This window comes from Triturus cristatus, chromosome 1_2 (assembly GCF_964204655.1).
Source record: "Triturus cristatus chromosome 1_2, aTriCri1.1, whole genome shotgun sequence".
In the NCBI taxonomy this organism is placed as follows: domain Eukaryota; kingdom Metazoa; phylum Chordata; class Amphibia; order Caudata; family Salamandridae; genus Triturus; species Triturus cristatus.
The window spans coordinates 293,909,214-293,922,989 of NC_140580.1; the positions used below are offsets into that span (position 1 = coordinate 293,909,214).

The 13,776-nt window shown below is 47.8% G+C and overlaps 1 protein-coding gene across 6 annotated transcripts in view; it reads left to right on the forward strand.

The window, feature by feature from the left end:
• The window catches only part of ECD (ecdysoneless cell cycle regulator), a 444,921-nt gene extending 436,602 nt beyond the window's left edge, over positions 1–8,319 (forward strand). For all 6 annotated transcript variants that reach the window (XM_085603785.1, XM_085603784.1, XM_085603781.1 and 3 more), the window contains one exon: positions 7,225–8,319. In XM_085603785.1, the coding sequence (XP_085459911.1) occupies positions 7,225–7,467 (243 nt within the window). In that variant the 3' untranslated portion in view covers positions 7,468–8,319. The remainder of the gene's footprint in view (positions 1–7,224) is intronic.
• Positions 8,320–13,776: the final 5,457 nt, after the last annotated feature.

Consider the following 13,776-nt stretch of genomic DNA (forward strand, 5'->3'; position numbering starts at 1 on the left):
GTCTTCGGGTAAGTCAAAGCACTCCAAGAAGTCCAAGAAGCGACACCGCTCCTCGGACTCCCCTCGCCGGCCGCGCGACTCGGCCGAGGGTCAGGGTGGTTCCACCCCCGCGGCTCCAGTGGAGCCGCAGGCGCCGCGCACGTCCCCATACCCGCCGGTCCCTGGGACTGACGCGACGCCGGCGGAAGTCAGTGCCTTCCTCTCGGCCATGAGGAACCTGGCTCCACCGTCGACGCCCGCAGGCGCGCCTTCGGGCCCCGCGGACCCGACTGGGCGACCTTGCACGCCGGCGGCTCCGGCCCCGGTGCCGTCGACGGCTCCGGCCCCGACGCCGCAGCTCCCCGAGGGACTCGTCCCCGTCGACGCCGGTCGACCTCGTCACGCCTCCTCCGCCGGAGTCGACACCGGTACCACCTCCGACGCCGACTCCGCTCGGCGCCGATCCCCAGTTCAGCACCGCTCCGGATCCGGCGCCGGGGCGGCGTCGGTGGACGCCGCGTTCGGCGCCGTTAGAGACACATTATGTCTACCATCCGGCTCCGATCCTTCCTCCTGTTTACCAGGAATCGGATGACGGGGGCGACTGGGAGGGGTCCGAGGACCCTATGGCCGTTCAGGCTCAGCTGTCACAGGACTGGGCAGATGAACTGGGGGAGGCCAGTGGTCTGGATACCTCACCAGACACTGGATTCATCTCTCCTCCGACTGTGGCTTCGGAGGAGGGTGCTGCTTTCTCTGTGGTGCTGCGCAAGGCGGCCGCAGCCCTTGGGCTCGAGCTGCCTGCCGTGGCTGTGAGGACTAACGTCCTCACTGAGGTGCTTCAGTCTGCACCAAGCTCCACTGAGCCTCTGCTGCAATTCAATGAGGCCCTCATTGACGTTCTGCAGGGCACCTGGTCCAAGCCCTCCACAGTTCCACCTGTGGACAGGAACGTTGCCAGGCGCCACCGCCCTGCTCCGGGCGACCCCAGTTTTCTGTCCCAACACCCCACCCCGAGAGCCTGGTTATCCAGGCTTCTACCTCCCAATCCTCCTTCCCGACCGCTCCGCCGGACCGGGATTCCAAGAGACTGGAACAGTTTGGCAAGAAGCTGTTCTCCTCCCTTAGTTTGGGTCTGCGGTCTTTAAACACCGCCTGTCTTTTGGACCGTTATTCCCACTCTCTGTGGGATACGGTGGAGGACGTGCTGCCCCTGTGCCCGGAGGAGGCCCGGACATGACTTTCCCAGGCTCTGGCCGATGGGAGGGATGCAGCACGACATGCAATCCGATGTGGGCTTGACACGACAGACTCGCTGGGTAGGGCGATTTCTACCACGGTGGCGCTTCGACGTCACGCCTGGCTGCGGTCCACGTCCTTTTCGGGGGATGTCCAGAGCACTCTCTAGACATGCCCTTTGATGGCACTCGCCTTTTTGGTGAGAAAACGGACAGTGCGCTGAATCGCTTTAAGGACTCCCGGGCTACGGCCAAGTCCTTGGGCCTCTCGGCCCCGCGGTTGCAACCTTCCGCTTTTCGCCCCTTTCGTGGCCAAGGAAGGGGCGTCTCCTCACGTCCGCCTAGCCACCAGCCGCAGACCCAACCTGCGCACGGTCGCGCACATGGTTTCCGCCGAGGCGGTTCTGGAGGCCGACGCGGTCAGCCCACATCCACCCCGGTGTAGAAAGGGGGACAAGGGCATCCAAAGGAATAAGACAGGGACCTTGGGTAGATACGTATTACAGGAAACAATGGTCCCTGAAAGCAAAAAAATGGTAGAACAAAAAATGAATATAGTCAAAATTGATACTATATTATAGCCAATGTCCAGCCGGGCATGGCAACTTTAATAAGTAGAGGTTGTTAGCAGTGATCCAGAGAATGTAAGTAGAGTCTTAGTGGGACACAAGCCTGTATCCTAGGACTTACATATCATGTGGACAACAAATAGTGAAACACATTCAGGCAATTACAATGATGTTTCTTTTTAAAGATAATGAGTAGCGAAACATCTGATATTCATGTTGCCACCTTCACAATGTATTATATACAGAAATATGTCCCACAGTCGATCCGGCATCGTCCGAACGCGCTGTCCTCTGCATGGCCACGGAACCCATCTCTTTTATTACATTGAGATTTCCTTTACCGTGTCCTCCACTCCGTAATTTGATGTTCGTAGGCATTGTTCCTTCAAAAAGCGTCCATTTTAATTTACGCACCGTTGTTTGACCGAGACTTGGCGCCTTCTCCGTTGCCTCCACTGGCAACACGAGGCATTCTAAATATGGGCAATTTAACTAAACAGTCCTGATGATGATCCTGAATCTCTCTGATAAGGATCGAAACGCCGTCGACTCTGTTGTCCACCTTACACATTTAATATTTCTGTATATAATACATTGTGAAGGTGGCAATATGAATATCAGATGTTTCGCTACTCATTATCTTTAAAAAGAAACATCATTGTAATTGCCTGAATGTGTTTCACTATTTGTTGTCCACATGATATGTAAGTCCTAGGATACAGGCTTGTGTCCCACTAAGACTCTACTTACATTCTCTGGATCACTGCTAACAACCTCTACTTATTAAAGTTGCCATGCCCGGCTGGACATTGGCTATAATATAGTATCAATTTTGACTATATTCATTTTTTGTTCTACCATTTTTTTGCTTTCAGGGACCATTGTTTCCTGTAATACACATCCACCCCGGCAGCATCCGCCTCCAAGCCTTCCTAGTCCGAGCTTTCCGGCCCATTCCTCGCCAGTGGGCGGCAGAGTTCGCCATCACCTGCTCCACTGGCGTACCATCACTTCGGACAGGTGGGTGCTGCAAATCGCCTGAAGGGGCTACTCCCTCCCCTTCGAGACGACCCCTCCAGCCATGCCACCGCAGCACCACCGTATTTCGGAGGATCATTTGAATCTTCTGCGAGAGGAAGTTTCGGCCCTCTTGGCCAAAGAGGCCGTCGAGCGCGTTCCGAGTCCAGAAGTAGGTCGTGGTTGTTATTCCCACTACTTTCTGGTTCCCAAGAAGGGCAAGGGGGGACTACGCCCTATCTTGGTACTCCGGAACGTCAATGCCTTCCTACGGAAGGAACGGTTCAAAATGTTGACTTTGGCTCAGGTTCTAGCTGCCCTAGACCCTGGAGACTGGATGGTAGCGTTGGACTTGCAGGATGCTTATTTCCACATCCCCGTCCTGCCGGCCCACCGGCGTTACCTGCGGTTCACTGTGGGTCAAAAGCACTTTCAGTTCACCGTGCTCCCCTTCGGCCTCACCAGTGCCCCTCGGGTGTTCACGAAAGTGATGGCGGTGGTCGCAGCTCATCTACGCAGATCAGGGGTTCCAGTCTTCCCCTATCTCGACGACTGGTTGTTGAAGGCGGGCTCGCCCCAGGCAGTCGTCTCCCACCTCCAGACTACGGCGGATCTCCTGCATTTGCTGGGGTTTTCCATCAACGTGCCAAAGTCACACCTGAGTCCCTCTCAGAAGCTCCTCTTCATCGGAGCGGTTCTCGATTCGGCGCAGTTCCGGGTCTATCCACCGGAACAGCGGGTCCGGGATATTCAGGCACTGATTCCCATCTTTCGGCCTCTATCCTGGGTTTCGGTCAGGCTAGTGTTGCGGCTTCTGGGGCTGATGGCCTCCTGCATCCTACTAGTGCATCACGCCAGGCGGCGCATGCGGGCTCTGCAGTGGGACCTGAAGTTTCAGTGGGCCCAGCATCACGGAAACCTGTCCGACCATGTCTTGATCTCGGAGGGCACTGCGAAGCAGTTGCAGTGGTGGCTCACGGACCGCGATTGGGTCACGGGCAAGAGCCTCTCGCTTCCCCAACCGGAGCATGTCGTAGTGACGGATCCGTCCCTCCTGGGATGGGGTGGCCATATGGGAGAGGCGGAGATCAGAGGCCTCTGGTCTCCGGCGGAGTCTCGTCTCCACATCAACCTGTTGGAGTTGAGAGCGATCCGACTTGCACTGAAAGCCTTCCTTCCCTGTCAGGGGAAGTGTCGTGCAGGTGTTCACGGACAACACCACCGCCATGTGGTATTGCAACAAACAGGGCGGGGTGGGGTCGTGGACCCTTTGTCAGGAGGCTCTGCGCCTCTGGACATGGCTGGAACACCAGGGCGTCACCCTAGTGGTTCAACATCTGGCGGGCTCTCTGAACGCCAGAGCAGACGAACCCAGCTGCCGGTGCATGATGGATCACGAATGGCGTCTGAACTCCGAAGTGGCGCAAGGTCTCTTTCAGCAGTGGGGAGAGCCTTGGTTAGATCTATTCGCCACCGAAGAGAACGCGCAATGTCAGCGGTTCTGCGCGTTGGAATTTCCAAGGCGGCACTCGCTCGGCGACGCTTTTCGTCACGAGTGGAGTTGCGGTCTGTTGTACGCCTTTCCGCCTATACCACTTCTGCCCAGAGTGCTGAAGAAGATCAGGCTCGACCGGGCCCAAGTCATCTTGGTGGCTCCGGACTGGGCACGAAGGTACTGGGATCCCGAGCTACTCAGTATCTTGACCGATTCTCCGATACGTCTGCCCCTTCGGGAGGATCTTCTGTCGCAGTAGCAGGGAACGGTCCTCCACCCGAACCTGTCCAGCCTCCACCTCCATGCGTGGAGATTGAGCGGCGGCAGTTGATGCCATTTGACTTGCCTCCTGAAGTCTGTGATATCATTCTGGCAGCCAGGCGTCCCTCCACAAAGACGGTATACGCCTGCCGGTGGAACAAATTTGTGGCATGGTGCACAGCAAAGGCTGTGGATCCCCTTTCCGCCCCTCTCTCTGAGGTTCTCCTCTTTCTTCTTTCTTTGGCCCAGCAGGGCTCTGCCTTGGGCACCTTGAAAGGTTTTCTTGCTGCCATTTCTGCCTTCTTACGGCTTCCTGATCAGCCTTCTCTTTTCAAGTCCCCTGTGGTTACACGCTTTCTAAAAGGCATTACTCACACGTTCCCTCCTGTTCCTTTTGTAATGCCTCAGTGGGACTTGAATCTTGTTCTCACGTTTCTAATGTGCGCTCCCTTTGAGCCTCTTCATAATTGTCCTCTTCGTCTTCTGACGCTTAAGACTGCTTTTCTGGTAGCCATCACCTCGGCTAGACGGGTGAGTGAGCTCCAGGCTCTATCATCGAAGCCTCCTTTTCTCTCTGTTCATCCGGACAAGGTTGTCCTTCGGCCTCGTCCTTCCTTTCTACCGAAGGTGATGACTCCCTTTCATCTTGGGCAATCTGTCACGTTGCCCTCCTTCTTTCCGCCTCCGCATCCTTCCAAAGAGGAAGAGAGGCTCCACCGTCTGGACCCAAAACGTGCGCTCTCCTTTTATCTGGACCGCACAAAGCAGTTCCGGGTGGACGACCAACTTTTCGTTGGATACGTGGGTGCTAAGAAGGGGAAAGCTGTGCACAAACGGACCATCTCTCGGTGGGTCGTTTTGTGCATCAAAATTTGTTGTTCCTTGGCAAAAAAGGACCCTCCTGCTGGGCTGCGCGCCCATTCTACTCGGGCCACAGCGGCTACTACTGCTTTGGGACGGGGTGTCCCTTTGCAGGACATCTGTCAGGCGGCAACGTGGGCTTCGCTACACACGTTTGCCAGGCATTATTGCCTTGACAGCCAAGTCCGGAGGGATGGCTTCTTTGGCCGTTCTGTCCTCCAGGACTTTCTGGTGTGATCTTGGTTCGCAGACCCACCACCGGGGCTGGTATTGCTTGGGTATCTATTCTAAGGTGAGGAATCTAACTAACGTGTTTCTTTCAGATGAACAAGTTACTTACCTTCGGTAACGATGTATCTGTAAGAAACATTTAGTTAGATTCCTCACCGACCCACCCATCCTCCCCGTTCTGCGAACTGACATCTAGGGTTAAGGTTGTCCTTTTCAGGCCCCTAGATTTATTTTTGGCACCAGTGTCGGTCTCTTGCATGGCTCTGCGTTCCTGGCGCGGAAAGCTATGTACAAGAACTGACGTCAGCGCGCGAGGGCGGCGTCTAAGTACTCCGACGACGTCATTCTGGCGCACGACGCCAACGACGGACGCGGAGCCGCAGACGACGCCTAGCGACGCGCAAGGGGTATTGCTGACGAAAAATCTTCCGGATCCAGTCTGACGCCTGGGGATATTCTAAGGTGAGGAATCTAACTAACTAATGTTTCTTACAGATACATCGTAACCGAAGGTAAGTAACTTGTTCTTTAGCAGGTACTGGTGAATGTTGTTGCTTATGCTGATATGCTCCATCATTTTCCATGTTTCACAGAGTACTAAGCAATATATTAGCACTACCCACCGTCCACTATAGTGCTTACAAACTAATACGCGTGCGTATATATATAGATAGGTTTCCATTATCCATATGGGGCACTGCTTGCTATTCTGATTCAGGCATGTGAATCTATGAAAGATACCCCAATACTGGATAAGAAATAAGTTACTTACCTGTAACTGCAGTTATCCAGTATTGGTATCTTTCATAGATTCACATGCACCCACCCTCCTCCCCAGAGAGCCTTCCTCTATACTATGGTACTTACTACACTTGTGCTGTAAAATCTGAGGAACTCAGCGTCTCTTGGGAAGGTTCTAGAGGGTGCTGATTGGTTATGTATTTCAGTTTGATCCTTTTTACAAAAAGAGACTAATAGGCTATATAATGAATGTTTGCATCTATGGGCCTATGTTTTTTTTTATTATTTACTGTTATGTTACTTGTTCTGTGAGACTCCCACTACGACGACGGGGAATGATTCAGGCATGTGAATCTATGAAAGATACCAATACTGTATAACTGCAGTTACAGGTAAATAACTTATTTCTTACACTTCTGTTTTAATTATAATGTGGGATTTGCAACCGAACCACTGGGCTGATTCAAACGTGTATCTATTAAAGATACCAATGCTGGAGAACTGTGGTTACAGGTAAGTAACATTTGCCCTACCCAATGATGTAATTATTTAATGCTTAGTTAAATATTTCACATGACCAATACCCATCAGTCATCCCTGACATGGTTCTAGTTGTGCTTTGTGCAGTTGACTTCAAAAGGTAATAAGCGTGTTAAATGTATGTTGGGGGTGCTCTTGAGGAGAGTCCAATGATCGTGCAAGAGGCCTAAGCAGGAATGGTGCATTCCATCAGAATATTGGGCACTTAAGCTATTCCAGCTTTTTTCTGAATTGCTTCTTTTGCACAAAAAACTATAATAACTAACTTAAATGTTTTATCTGTTTTCTATAGGCTGACCAAGCTCCCAAAAATATACATGAAGCTTCAGAGAATGACTCAGATGAGGAGTCTGGTACAACAGATGTAGATATTGTCCCTGTAGATGTTGACTTGAATTTAGTAACTAACTTGCTGGAATCTTACAGCTCCCAAGCTGGCTTGGCGGGACCTGCTTCCAATCTCCTGCAGAGTATGGGGGTGCACCTGCCTGATAATACAGACCACGGAAGTGCTAGAAGCACTGGAGTAGACTGAACCTGGAACATGGAAGAACCACCATGGAAATTATAGTCATTGTGCAGAAGGAACTTAAATGTCACATGCTGTTTTAACCTTGGGACTATCCAGAAGAAGCCCGCAAATAAACTGATTTCCAATAACATTAAACATTTATTTCAAATAAATGTAATGCAAACAAGGCTACCTCTTTTTCTGAGGGCAACCTATGTAAATGCATTTAATAGATAACGGAAACATGCGGATCCTCTGTATAATGGCAGGTTATGTATGTGGAAAGTAACTGCATCTGGTATTAGCAAGCTGGTGCAATGGATACATTTTTAATTTTTTTTATTGAAAGCATGTGCCAAAAAAGAAAGAGCCAGTGCATATAATCTTAATAGAACAGTATGGGTGCCTTCCAGCAGTCAGGTGTATTCGGAAACAAACCTTTTTAGTTTTAGTGCTAATCACAGGAAACCATGATATTTATTGGCTCAAAATATATATATATATATTTTTTATTACGATATCCTCAAGATACACACATGGCGGACAAAACCTAAAATAAACGGATAAAGAATGCAACAAAAAAGCATTGGCACAGTATTGGTTCAAAAGCCAGGGCACTGAAGTTCGCTTCTTTTTAGGCGGATGTGTGCTTGTGATTTGGAAAAAAACAAACCTTCATAGCACAAGAGAGCCAATGAATAAAGTGGGTTAAGCCAATGTCCTATGTTGTATGCTGTGATGGGCAGAAGCTAAATGTTAATGACATTTGATTAGGCTAATAAATGATGAGAGTTTATCCAAATTTGGAAAATAAACGTGCAATGACTTACTTATTTATTTAATAAAAATCCATTTAATAAATGCCAGGTGAAACGGATTTTGTTAAATGTTGGACTGACTTCAGGACTGTGTTTCAATAAATATATGGGCATGGAGGAGATTTCCAAGGTGGGAGATATTTTCTTGTAAGTCTTGGTGTCATCAGCAAAGAGATGGTGGTAGATTGTTGGAGGTTGTGCACTCATTGGTACTATTTAAACATCAAAACGAGTAGATAGGAGACGAACCAGTAAAGAACTGTACCACTGAACCCATATATTCTTTAAGGTGCTTTTTTAAAGGAGAAGAGTGATTAACCATTTCAATTGCTAGGGTAATGTCAAGAGAATAAGAAATGTTTTTTTTTAAAGGTAGAGATAATTTAATGAGGTCTCCCCCTCCTTCCGCCTCACTCACGGCACTCGGCGGGGCTTCCTACTTTCTTCCCTCTTGTTTGCCCTTGGCATAGAGCCACTAGTGGCTAAAATTAGACAGCACCACCAGGAAAAGGCCCTCCGGTGTTTCCTCCGCCCAATTCTTATTTCACTCTATGCATATGATGTTACCCTGCATATAAAAACCCCCCAGCAGAATCTCAACCCGATCCTCCGTGAATTTGTTCTTTTCGGAGGCCTCTTTGGAATTCATATCAATTGGACCAAATCACACATTTTTCTGCTCACAACATCCGCGGTGCAATTCCCTACTGATTTCCCCTTTAGAATGGTGCGCCACGGAGGTGAAATATTTGGGGGTACATGTCACCATCGATCGCGAGGAGTTAATGAGACTTAATTATGGGCGCAAACTAGATCACATCACTAGCAGTATCACACGGTGGAACGCCCTTCCCCTTACTATGGCGGGACGGATCTCGCTCATCATAATGGTTGTTCTCCCCAAGCTCTTATACCTATTTTTAAATATACTGTTTGATCCGGGCAGACTGTTCTTCTCTCAGCTCCGCTCAGAGCTAATAAGATCAGTTTGGGGTGGCAAGCAACCTCGCTTGCAGTGGGATACACTCATACGACCCTATTCTCAGGGGGGGTTTGATGTGCCTAATTTAGAACTATATTTTCTTTGTGCTCGGGCACATAATGCCCATTATTGGTTCCACACCCCCCCCCCCCTTCCTCCCCAGATGTACACCTCATGTCACTACTGAGCACTGGCTGGCAGCCCCTATTCCACTCAACGGGGCCATACTGACTGCAATCACACCTCGAAAGCCATGCCCGACATCTGTTGACTGCACAGTCATGGCGTGGAATTGCATCGCTCGTCACTTACAAAATCCCATATTATATTCTCCGCTACTCCCACTTACATACCACTCAAAGATGCCTGTACTGCAGGAAGGTGTCTTCATCAAGGCTAAAGTTAAACACAACATTAATTGCTGGGGGGACCTCTATCTCAATGGCAGGTTCCTCACCTCGCAGCAGTTATTTAAAGACACGCCACCTTCTCCCATGGATCTCTTTCTCTATGTGCGCCTGAGGCAAGGTTTTAAGGAGTATACACCTTCCTACCCTCAAGAGCCCCCTACTGTTGCACCCCTACATCACGTCCTGGGGACTGCTATGGTTGTGCACATCAACATATTATCATTATTGTGCTGGTGTTTTTCTCAATATGCTTTGATTTGCTGCCTTTGGCTTCCATGTATTGTTCTCGCGCTCAATTTCTATGTAAAAATCAATAAACAAAGTTAAAAAAAGATCATTTTGTGAGGTGCCGGGGGGCATCATGTGTGTCTTAAGCCTTGCATGGATTGGTTCCAGGAGGTGAATGAAGGGTTTGAGTTTCAACTGAATGATTTCCCTGAAGAATGACCATGGGGTTAATTACACATGCGGCGCATTTTCATTCATTGGGCGGGCGCACCTTTAAAAAGGTGCACCTGGTGCAATGAAGGAAAATGCGCATTATGGGGAAAGCGCTGCCCCCAGGGCAGCCGCAAACTCGTGCTGTTCCCAGGGTAGCGCATTCATGTGAAATACGGAGCAACTGCTTTACAGTTGCTCCCTGTTTCATTACGCGCCTGCCCTTTTTAAGGGAAATAGATTCCCTTGCAGAAGGGTGCAGTCAGTGACTGGTCAGGTCCCCCGAGGTGCACTGACAGTGTGCCACCTTTTAAGTGGCGCACTGTCAGTGCGCCTCCCGAGGGCATCTTCGCCTCTGCACCCATGTCGGTAATACGGCATGGGCGCAGAGGCAAAGGGATTCCCTCATTTGCATGGGGCACGCCCCCATGCAAATGAGGGATTGCCCCCTTGAAACTTGCGCTTAATATGCACCAGCGCTATTGGTATTAAAAAAGGGGCCGCACAAGCGTCTGCAGCCCCTTCTGTAATACCAAAGTGCCCTGGGGGCGCGCAAAGCGGGCGTAAATGCCAGTTGCGCCCCGGGGCACCTATGAAATACGGCCCCAGATGTCTGTCGATTTCAAGTGTGTGCTATTTTGAACAGTTTCAGTTGGGTGACGGAGGCTTCATTATTCTTTACTTTCTACACAAAGAATAGAGTGACATTCCATTTTGTTGATGAGGGTATAGGAGGTTGTATTCTATCTCACAATCTATAGCTGTACCAAAGGTAAGCCCACCTATGCCCGACATGGACCCCCAAATTTGGTCTATACCTCTGGCTCAGTAGATCTTTTACTGTTTAACTTTGATTTTAGTAAAAATTCAATGATTTGCCTTTTAGTATATCGTCCCCTAATTATATGGGCCATTTTAATGAGCAAATGTTTGACTTGGTCTGTCCACTGGTCGTACAGTACTCACAAGTATTGGTTATTAGAGACATTATTTTTTTCTAATTGATTCAGAGATTGTTGATAATAAAGGTCAAAGATTTTTAGAATCCATGCTGTCCTTGAATTTTGAACAACACATTACTGGGTCAACACGTAGCAAGGGTCAAATGCTGAACCTAGTCTGGTCACAGAATAATCAAATGGCCAGCATTAAAATAAACCGATGCATTTGGTCCGATAATCATTTAATTGAATTGATGCTTCCCAACCGGAGTCCGTTATCCACCCAGGTTTCAGTGACCAGCCAAGTAGGTAAGTGGCATTCAGTTACTGAAAGTGAAATGGAGTATACACTCCAACTGACTAAACCTAAGAGGAGTGTCTCTGCTCTGGAGGCTAAATGCAAATTCGCACATTGGTTAATGGCAGCAGTCGACCTCCATGTGCCACTGCATAAGCAACAGACACCGGTTAGGCCTAAATCAGCGCCGTGGTCTACGGGAGAGTTAAGCGGCCAAACTTAAATTAAGACGGTTAGAACGCCAGTGGCGTAGAAAATGCGATGAAATGTTAAAGTAAAATATAAGCAGCGGGAGGCAAAATATAAAATACTGCTAACTTCAAGAAATGGAAGCCTCAAATAAGCAGAGAGAAACTTTTCAAATTTTAAAAGGAACTTACTTCCCCTGAAGCAATGAAATGTAAAATGGTTCCTACCCAGGATTTTTGTGATGAACTAAACAATCTCTTTGTTACTAAAATGCAGAACATTAAAGAGTGCATTTCTATGGGCTCTCTACCTTCTGTGAAATTAAATAGAAAAAGGAATAAAGAAGCTCAGCTAAACTTTACTGAACCTCTGAGCACTGTTTAAATATTCAGTCAAGTAAAAACAGGGTCCTTAAGGACCCTTGCCGTCTTGATTTTTTAAAAAAAGTTTTAAGGCGTTCCGTCTTTATTAAATCTCCCTAATATGTCACTCTTGCAAGGGGTGCTGTCCAGAACATTCAAACATGCAGAAGATGATTCCATCACTGAAAAAGCCGGGATTAGATTCGATAGATTTAAAAGAATTACAGCCCTATGGCTCTGCTTCCTTTCTGGCTAAACTATTGGAGGCTCGTGTTGCCTCTGAACTGTTTCATTTCTTACAGAATTCAGAGTTTTTGCTAACACTTAACACAGAATAGATATTTTACTGTCCATAATTGATGATATAGGTTGGAAAGAAAATCAGGAAATAGATGCAGCACTTGTATTGCTTGATCTCTTCGCGGCTTTAGAAACGGGCGATCATAAGATATTGATCGATCATGTCAATAACGAGAAAATTCAAGACCGTGCATTCTGCAGGATTGAATCCTTTCTTGACAACCGCACTCAATCGGCCTTACACATCCCAGGCAAAAAGTTTGATTTGTGGTGTCCTCTTCACTGTCTCCTCCTTTATTTAATCTTTATGTAAGTCCTCTTATCGCGGAGTTGGTAAATAGAGGTTGACATGTTTATAACTAGGCAGACTACCCTCAGTATTTCATTTGGATGGCAGGCTTTTAGTGCAGGCACACTTTCAAGATACATTTCTGGTCGGATGTAGCTGAACCAACTCAAGTTAAACGCTGATAAAACAGAAGTAGTCTTGCCAAAGTATAAGACTAGGGTTTGGGATCAACACTACTGGTCTAGACCCGCTACCATCTATTTCATTAGTGGTTAAGAGTTTGGGGGTAATTACTGATGGCAGTTTGTCAATGTAGACTCAAGTGGCTTCTTTGGTGTCTAAATGCACCTTCTTTTTAAAAACGATAAGGAAAAAAGCCCCCTTAGTGACCATGGAAGCTCGTAAAGTAATGATAATGGCTTCTATTTTATCCAGGTTAGACTATGCTAATGTGATTTTTTCCTGCTTGCCTATCACTCTTACATAAACTTCAGATGTTACAGAATGTCGGCATTGCAAACATACTCATGTTACACCATTGTTGACAAAGCTACATTGGATTCCTATGAAACAAAGAATACAATTTAAACTTTGTTTTAAGTTCTTTAAGAGTGTAAATAATTTAGCACTGACGTGTGGCAGTTAAGATGAAAAAGTGTGTCCCTTCACGCAATTTAAGATTTGCCCATTCTAATTTACCAGTTGACCCAAATTTCGGAAGAGCAGATCGGGAGACAGGGACTTTGCAGTGTTTGCACCCATTAGTTGGAAAGCTCTGCCTTGGAGAATTTGCCAAGCTGTGGATATTTTGTTGTTCACAAAAAATGTAAAGACCTGGTTGTTTAAACAAGCCTGTAAGATTTAATTGGACCTCAAAATAAACCTCCCCATCAGTGTTTTACTTCAGCACCAGGAGACCTTAGGTGAACGTGCACTTTCTAAATTTTAACATAACATCTGGGGGAGCTCTTAGCAGCATGCAAATGAATGAATGTTGACGGGTGATACCTAAACTAAATCATGATTGCAGTTACTGAACATGTACATACTCTGGAAAAAAAAGGAGTGTGTATAAATGATTTAGATTTGATATGATGCTTCAAAAAATGCAAGTGTGTTGCTGAAGTTATATACATGTTTCATAGGCTATTTGTTTTTTCAAAAGTATCTAGAAATCCATGGCCCTATTTATGAAGAAGTGATGCAGCACAGCAAGTCACCTTGCTGCGTGACGGGGAAAGGGCAGAAATGCACCGTATTTAACACAATATGGCACATTCCTGCCTTTTCAAAGCGCCAAGAGGCA